Below are 9,402 nucleotides of genomic sequence, written 5' to 3' on the forward strand. Positions count from 1 at the left end.
CAGTCTCTCCCGCACTTTAGTCTCCACCCTCTGTCGTGTTCCCTACCACCCTTAACAAAAAGTACTATTACTACTATCTAGATATAATTACGATTCTAATTTATCTTCTTGTGGACCCCTTGTCTATATTTGTACTCTAAATTTTATTTTTAATATTATTCAATAATAAATTCTTGTGGATAGCCTCTTCCTCTTTTAAATTAGCCCAGTGTTACGTGAGTGTCTCTTCCATTTAATTCATATTAATTTTACCCCCCTTGTTCTCACGTCAAAAATTAATCCTCTTGTGTAAATGTGATTTTATCTATTACTCTACCTATCCCTAGTTACTCTCTCTTAGTTTTTTTTTTTTTTTTTTTTTTTTTCCCCTCCCTTTCCCTTTCCTTTCCTTCCTTTCCCCCCCCCTTATTCCCCTTTTTTGTTAAAGTGCAACTCCGTCCTACAAAATTAACCATTCCTAAATACTTTAATATATTCTCCGTGAGGAATAAGTGTCATTATTAATGTGTCTTTTAACTTAATTTCCACTTAATTTTCCCCCATATTGTGTTCTTTTTCCCCCATACCCTATGCACTCTTTTCCCATTGTGATTCACAAAAACCATTTCAAACTCCATCCTGAATTGACCTTGTCGACCAACTGATTTCAATTCTCTCCCTAATTAAACTATATTTTCCAACCAATTAGTTGCATTTTCAAGTGAATCAAATGTATGCGTGATCCCGTCTTTGGAGACTATAAGTTTGGTGGGAAATCCCCATCTATATTTTAAATTTTTTTCTCTTAAACGTAAAGTAGCTGGAAAAAAGAGTTTCCTCGCTTTCCTTGTCTGGAAAGAGAGATCTGGGAAAACCTTTATGTCCTTAAATTTTCCTTGTTCTCTTTCTGTTTGTCTTGCTGCTTTTAGAATTTTTTCTCTGAAGGAGTAAGAATGACAGGCGATAATTATGTCTCTTGGAAGATCATCCGGAAGTGTTCTTGGTTTATATAGGCGATGTGATCTCTCAAGGAAATCCATTTTATCATCAATATGAATTTTAAGAGCTTTAAAAAACTCCATAAGGTAATTTCCCAAATTTTCTTGTGAAATAGATTCCGAGATATTTCTTATTCTTAGATTGTTTCTTCTTCCTCTATCCTCCAAGTTAGTAGATCTCTCCTGTAGATCGTTTAACATCGCTTGTTGTTTCTCAATGGTCTCTTTTTGCTTCTGAAGGAGGAATTCCAGGTTTTCTATTTTTTGTTCGTTGACTGTGACCTTTTGACCCATTGATGCTATGTCTTGCTTTAAGTTTGCAAAACTCCCCTGCATTTCTAGTTTTATTTGTTCCAACTGTAGATTTAAACACTCTTTTAAATACGCTGGGGTTATCATTTGTTCTTCTGAGCATTCCTGTGGGTCTTTCTCATTAGGGTCTCCCATTGGCTTACTTAATATCATTTTGCTTGGCGTTGATACCGAGGAGTTTTCTATTGAGCTTTTGTCTCCTGTTGCATTGAAAAAATGTGAAAGTCTCCTTTCTTGCTTTTCCTTCTTTTCACGGTCTTTTTTTGGGGGAAGCTTTGGGTCTTGTCTTTGCTCTGCCGTTTTCCTTGTCGTCATTTCTCTAGTCCTTTTTTCCCCTCAGTTAAGTGGGACACTTTTCTCTTCTTTTCCCTTTTTTTATTCTTATCAGGATTTCCTTCCTTCCTTCCCCCCTGCAAGTGCTGCAACTCCCTTCTCAGTCTTATTTCCCTTCAGGGAGGGTACTGGGCCGATGTTATAATGCCTTCTCATCCAAAGAAAAAAAAAAAAAAAACAAAGTCAGTCGGCTGTCTTTTACCAGTCAGATAGTATTGCCACTTCTCGAGTATAGGCTTACATTCAAATCAATGCCTAGTTCTTAATATTTAGGCTAACCTGATTTTAACAGTAGCTTCCTTGCATACACCGTTTAAGGGCTGCCCTGAGAGATTGTACTTAATTCAAGTTCGTTCACAATTCTGATTAAATTCTCATAGCTCTCAACCTGGCTTCTCATCTTCCCCCAGGGGGGATAAGCAGGGAGAGCAGGGAGAGAAAAAAAAAAGGGAAAAGGTCCTTTCGGCCTACCCTCCACTTCACAACAATTCGTTCCAAAAGTAATTATTAAGCCATTAATAAAGTTGCTCCCACCTCCATCTACCGGAGCGTTTCCACCCCCCCTTTATAGATTTTTTTTTCTTTTGGTTATTAAATTCTTGCCTCCCCAATGTCAGATACCCCGAGGGGTTTTCACCTGAGTTGTCTTGGAAGTAAAAGCGGAGGGAGATAGGTGGTGGTAGGCTTAGGAGATTGATAGTAGGAGCCTGGCGTCAAAAAGCATCATCGGCTGTCTCTCCGGTATTACGGGTCGGGGCGGCATACTCATCTGGCAGTCAATAACGGGATCTGTCGGGGTAAACACTCGTCGTGCTCGTCGAGGTAAGCAGCCACACTCTCATACGGACGGTGTCTCCCTCATACCCTCGTGGGACTCCAGCTCAGCTCATCGCGGCGGCGTGCACGCTACACTCCCTGCGTGACGTCACGTCGTCATCCCCGCCCCCAAGTTACATTTAATTTGATTGTTATATATGTAGATTATTTTTGTTGAATTACCTTTTACCTTTTTATCATAAATAATATATACAATATTTACCAAATTACAAAATTATCCATGTATACGTTCTCTTTTCAAAATCTAGGAAATGCGTTTAGAGACATCCAGGATTTGCAGTTAACACCCAAAGGGGAATTAATCGTTATGAATCAAGAAGATCTCAATCCAAGAGAGATTGTGATATATCAGTATGGTTTATACATCTTGGAATTACTGGAGAACCATCTCAATGCAAGTATTGATTTCCTATTTCTCGATTCAGTTACCTTAATTGACAACTTATCAATAATCGTAAATTAAACGGAGAATCAATGATTTTCTTATCAATTCCCTTTAAGTGCCAGTATATTAATTTAATTTGTAACACATCTAACATAAAATGTTCACACAATTTTTTTTTAATTAGGATTGTAAAGTTTATGTGAAATTTAAAAGAACCAAGTAATTGCTATTTTATACTAATACTTCGGCAATGTTTCTGATATTCCAGAGGGTATAATTTCTAGACACTGGTTAAATGTATGACCTATGTGAATACATGTCTGCACACAGTCTACTTACTCAATGGAACGACCCCCACTTTCTTCTAGAAGCAGATAATCTAGGCTTTTTAACTTTGAAACTAATTTAAATTTTGGCTGTATATGAATAGTTATAAAAGTTAAATACAAATTTTAGGATTTGTTTACTTTATTCCAGTGGAAACATTTACATTGGACTGAAGGAGGAATCTAAACCATTTATAAATGGTCTTTAAAGGGTTACTCCAAGCACCATGACCACTTTACTGATTTGATCATGGGGGATCATGGGGCTTAGTGTTGGTATATGCAGCATTTCATTTAAAAAAAAATCATTTTAAAAAAATTCACATACAGTGCTAAATCCTACAGTGCTAAATTTACTGCGGGAGCTTCAGCATCATTGTGCGTCATTAACCAACCAAGAACAAGAGGTCTCATGTGAATTCTGTGCAAATTTGGTGTCTGATGCCAGCAAATATAGCATGGCATGGAAGAGTGACGTCAGTTGAGGGGGATCGAGCTGCAGGGGGAAATTGGCCTCAATGGTGAAACTGAGGCAATTTTGGGTATGGTAGAAAGAGGGGGTAGTGCTTTGGTGTGATCTCAGAGGTAGAAATAGTCTCAGTGGTAGTTGAATATATAAAATGAGAACGAATACAACAATATATAGTGTACTGTTTACACTTACTGAGTGTAGCTCTACTATGTAGCTCCTGGGTGGCTGGTCTCTTCTTCAATAAGGTGCTTAGGTGCATGGTGACCTCAGGTAGGCAGGTTAGCTGGTGCCCACTAGAAGACCTTTGCATAAACCATCACAGCATTTGTAATTTGAAAAGAAAAATAAATATATAGTGTACACAGCTAAAAAAAACGTAAAATATTAAAACAAGATAGGAGCAGTACTCACAGAGGGAGAGCAAAATGGGGTTTTGCTCAATCCATGGCACTTGTATGGTCCCCACCAAGGAGAAATATATCCAAACTCCAACAGAAAAGAGGTCATTTTAACTTTATTCATAATTGACTTTTAGCTTTTTCTTGGTGGGCGGAGGGACAAGTATAGGACTGATTAATCTGAACAAAACTGTTTTGAATTTAAAATCTGTTTATTGGTTGGCATAACGCTTTAATAGCATACATGGTTTTAGTGGATTGGTAGTTCAGACTCAATAACTGTGTTGTATTTAAATGTATGGGATGATAACCTCGTGTGTCACACATAGACAATTTTGAAGGTATATATACGGCAAACAGGCCCTGTACTCTGTTAAATTTAGAAATGTTGAGAGTATGTCAGTTAGATTAGGCACAATGTCTGGCGAAATAAACTATATATAGCCCTGGGACTATGCTTGCTTTTTATCTGGAGTTACGTTTATTATAGTAGCCTGCCATTGAAATATACCAAAAACATAGATTTCTCAATATTTAAGTTGATACATTCTATCTTGAATATCAACAGGTTGGTAAAATCTATTTACATGTTGCCTCTAGCTTACCTGCAAACACCTACAAAGGAAATGCTTTCGTCAACTCATTTTATTACCAGGTAAGCCAATTAGAGGTAGGTTTGCCATTGAGATTTTTCTCTATCAAGAAAGAGGAATAGGGAATGAGAACCATGCCATACGTGTCTAATTATTACTTACATAAAGTCTTACTGAAGCGTTGTAAATATTCTTTATGTACTTTACTGTTTGTACTGTTTCATTTACAGACCTCGGAAAGCAAACTTTATGTTGCCCACGAATATCTAAAGTCAATCGGGAGTTTCATTTTATTGATTGTTCATTGCATATCCCACATTGCTTGTGAGGACTTCGGCGATGACTCCCACACCTCCTTCCTAAGGGTTTATTACCAGGTATATCACAAAGGTTATTTGGGTTGAGTGTTATCACTTAATATTGGGAACTCTTATCCACATTACCATACATTGTTAATACATTACCTTGTGAACACAAAGATTCAATGACAAATATTTGTCCAACCAAATACCCCGTAGCTAAGTATCTTCAGTTGGAATAGCGTAAATAGAGAATTCACTGGTATCTGAAGTTGCAAGTGAGTTCATGTATATCTACTTTTATAACAGTGTAAACGATATTAATTTAGAAATTATCATTATTTTTTTTTAATTTGTTTCTTTTTAAGTGCCAAGTTAGTTACTAGATTACGCAAGTGCATAGTTCGCATGGACTGTCTTCTACAACTCCCTTATATATGACCTTCGATGTGTACCACAGCTTGGCGACCAAGTATATATTGACTTCTGATCCTCTCTGTAGGCAATAAAGATCTGCTTTAGTGATGGCTTCTTCAGCAGAATCCTGTCATTACCTTCTGAACAAGACAATATGACAGCTTCACAAGTTCATGAAGGAATGCACACAGATCTCCTTTTTAATCCATGTTTCTCAAGATTAAAAACTAAAGGAAAGCCTGGTTTTAAAAAGGTATGTAAGAATATAAGGAAAGTAACCTTGTTATCTTAAAGGGACACTATAGTCACCAAAACGACGTTAGCTTAATGAAACAGTTTTGGTGTATAGAACATGCCCCTGCAGCCTCGCTGTTCAATTCTCTGCCATTTAGGAGTTAAATCACTTTGTTTATGAACCCTAGTCACACCTCTTTGCATGGGACTTGCACAGCCTTCATAAACACTTCCTGTAAAGAGTCATCTAATGTTTATCCTTCCTTTATTTCAAGTTCTATTTAATTTAGATTTTCTTATCCCCTGCTATGTTAATAGCTTGTTAGACCCTGCAAGAGTATCCTGTATGTGATTAAAGTTCAAGAGCAAGAGATAAAATAGTTTAAGGTAAATTACATCTGATTGAAAGTGAAACTAGTTTTTTTCATGCAGGCTCTGTCAATCATAGCCAGGGGAGGTGTGGCAAGGGCTGCATAAACAGAAAAAAAGTGATTTAACTCCTAAATGGCAGTGAATTGAGCAGTGAAACCTGAGAGGCATGATCTATACACTAAAACTGCTTCATTAAGCTAGAGTTGTTTAGGTGACTATAGTGTTCTTTTAAACGAAACTTTTCTTTTCATCGCTCACGTTCAAACTGACTAGAAAAACGAGTAAATGTAATTACAGCTTATAGACATCTATCTGCAGTTTGTGCATATCCTCTGTCCACCAAACATAACAGTTCCCAGGCTACACAACTTGAAGGGACACTCAAGACCACTTCAATTTGAAATTTACTTTGAATTCCCAACAATTCTAAAGCCCGTATCATCATATAGTAAAATATATTTTAGGATTTTCAGACAGGTCCACAATCAGTTAGATAATTACCAGATTTAACTAATTACATGACGTAAAGTCATGATTTTATTATGGACACGGAGGCGAGTATTATGCTTTATCTCTTTCTTTATTCCTATAATAAATACATAAATAAATAAAGAGATAAAACCTAATACTCGCCTCCGTGTCCCTTAATAAAATTGTGTGATCATCCATATGTAAATCTATTTTTTTTCCAAACAGGCTTTTGATAAGAGTGATGAATTGTTGAATACATGCAAAATTGAAATATTACTCAGAAATATGCTGGGTGAGAGAAAGAGACGCTTCTTCAATAAGAACTTTAAAGATATTCCCAGGTATTCTTTTTTATTTTTTTAAATAAGGAAAATTTAATCATTCAAGTATAATAAGGCAGTTTTTAACGTTATTCCATTATCAACAAAAGGTGCAGCCACAATTATCTCTATATGTGTTTACCGTGCTTGTATATGTGCTACCTTGTTTGCCATTTGATACAAGATATTTTGAAATCATTGCCATCGTTACCATCGATATAATTATTTTTGCTGTTCTTATTGGATGGATGGATAGATTTATGGAAGGATGGAAGGATGGATGGATGGATTGATGGATTGATGGATGGATGGATCGATAGATTTATGGAAGGATGGAAGGATGGATGGATGGATGGATAGATGGATTAATGGATAGATGGATGGATGGATGGATAGATAGATTTATGGAAGGGTGGATGGATGGATTGATAGATAGATTTATGGAAGGATGGGTGGATGGATAAATGGATAGATTTATGGAAGGATGGATGGATAGATAGATTTATGGAAGGATGGATGGATAGGTAGATTTATGGAAGGATGGATGGATAGATAGATTTATGGAAGGATGGATGGATAGATAGATTTATGGAAGGATGGATGGATAGATAGATTTATGGAAGGATGGATGGATAGATAGATTTATGGAAGGATGGATAGGTAGATTTATGGAAGGATGGATGGATGGATGGATAGATAGATTTATGGAAAGATGGAAGGATGGATAGATATAGTTACATAGTTACATAGTTGAAAAGAGACTTGCGTCCATCAAGTTCAGCCTTCCTCACATATGTTTTTTGCTGTTGATACAAAAGAAGGCAAAAAACCCAGTTTGAAGCACTTCCAATTTTGCAACAAGCTAGGAAAAAAATTCCTTCTTGACCCCAGAATGGTAGTCAGATTTATCCTTGGATCAAGCAGTAATTACCCTACATTGAAAGATTATATCCTTGAATATTCTGTTTTTGCAAGTATGCATCTAGTAGCTGTTTGAACATCTGTATGGACTCTGATAAAACCACTTCTTCAGGCAGAGAATTCCACATCCTGATTGTTCTTACAGTAAAAAAAACTTTCCTTTGCCATAGACGAAATCTTCTTTCTTCTAGTCTAAACGCATGACCTCGTGTCCTATGTAAAGTCCGGTTTGTGAATAGATTTCAACACAATGGTTTGTATTGGCCCCGAATATATTTGTATAATGTTATCATATCCCCTCTCAGGCGACGTTTTTCTAAACTAAATAGGTTTAAATTTGTTAACCTTTCTTCATAGCTGATATGTTCCATTCCTTTTATTAATGTAGTAACCCGCCTCTGCACTTTTTCTAGTGCCATAATATCCTTCTTTAGAACAGGTGCCCAAAATTGCACAGCATATTCAATGTGTGGTCTTACCAGTGATTTATAAAGAGACAAAATGATATTCTCGTCCCGAGAATGTATGCCCTTTTTCATGCATGACAATACCTTACTGGCCTTGGCCACTGCTGATTGACATTGCACATTGTTGCATAGTTTTTTGTCTATAACAATTCCCAAGTCCTTTTCGTGTGTTGTTATCCCTAATTCGCTTCCATTAAGGGTATACGTTGCTTGTGTATTATTTACGCCGAAGTGCATAACTTTGCATTTTTCAACATTAAATTTCATCTGCCATTTGAGTGCCCAGTCCTCCAGTCTATCTAAATCCCTCTGCAGCAAAGTAATATCTTGCTCACATTGTATCATTTTACAAAGTTTTGTGTCATCTGCATACACTGAAACATGACTTTCAATGCTGTCTTCAAGATCATTTATAAACATGTTAAATAGAAGGGGTCCCAGAACAGACCCCTGAGGGATACCACTTGCCACCTCTGTCCAGCTTGAAAATTTACCATTAACGACAACTCTTTGTACTCTGTTTTTAAGCCAATGTTCTACCCAAGAACAAGCATTTTCATCTAGACCGATTTCCTTGAGTTTGAACACTAATCTTCTGTGTGGAAGGATGGATGGATGGATAGATTGATTTATGGATGGATGGACGGACAGACAGATAAATACACTATTCTGCCCATTTTACATGTTTTGTGCTCCAATTAGTGTTCCTGAAAATGAAGAAAGATTCACTGAGAATTTTACTAAACAACACATTGAGGAGGAGTTGGACCGGCTGAATTTCGAACTAATGAAAATAATGGAAAAAGAAGTTGATTTACGCAGAGAGCATAAAGAAGAAGACGAGATGCTTTGCTATTTTCAAATGATTTCACTTGAAAAGGAATGCACAAGGAAAAAAATAGAGCGTTTAGAAAATGAAATTGATAAACAGACAAACCTTGTATAACATCCTGTAAAAAGGATTATATTGCTGTGAAAAGTTATTAAAAAGTTCTATTGCTGTCTAATGGAGAACTAAAGTCAAATCCTAAAATATATATATATTTAAAGCACCTTAACATAGTTGTTCGAATAAAAGGTTTTCATTTCTTGGTTTTTTTAATTGGTCTAGTTTCTTCCTTTGACGTTTCGGCTTTGGCTTTTTTTATTCTAGTGTTCTTTAAAGGGACACTATAGTCACCAGAACAACTACAGATTATTGTATTTGTTCTGGTGAGAATAATCATTCCCTGGAGACATTTTGCTGTAAAGACTGTGTTGTCAGAGAA

The 9,402-nt window shown here is 36.4% G+C and overlaps 1 protein-coding gene across 1 annotated transcript in view; it reads left to right on the forward strand.

Annotated features, from left to right (window-relative positions):
- Positions 1 to 9,108, forward strand: part of LOC134576981 (uncharacterized) — a 61,188-nt gene extending 52,080 nt beyond the window's left edge. The window contains exons 30-35 of the mRNA XM_063435634.1: positions 2,708 to 2,913; positions 4,609 to 4,695; positions 4,864 to 5,010; positions 5,435 to 5,602; positions 6,652 to 6,767; positions 8,837 to 9,108. Coding sequence (XP_063291704.1) covers positions 2,708 to 2,913; positions 4,609 to 4,695; positions 4,864 to 5,010; positions 5,435 to 5,602; positions 6,652 to 6,767; positions 8,837 to 9,080 — 968 coding nt within the window. The 3' untranslated portion in view covers positions 9,081 to 9,108. The remainder of the gene's footprint in view (positions 1 to 2,707; positions 2,914 to 4,608; positions 4,696 to 4,863; positions 5,011 to 5,434; positions 5,603 to 6,651; positions 6,768 to 8,836) is intronic.
- The last annotated feature ends 294 nt before the right edge of the window (positions 9,109 to 9,402 follow it).

Source organism: Pelobates fuscus, chromosome 11, assembly GCF_036172605.1.
Source record: "Pelobates fuscus isolate aPelFus1 chromosome 11, aPelFus1.pri, whole genome shotgun sequence".
NCBI lineage: Eukaryota > Metazoa > Chordata > Amphibia > Anura > Pelobatidae > Pelobates > Pelobates fuscus.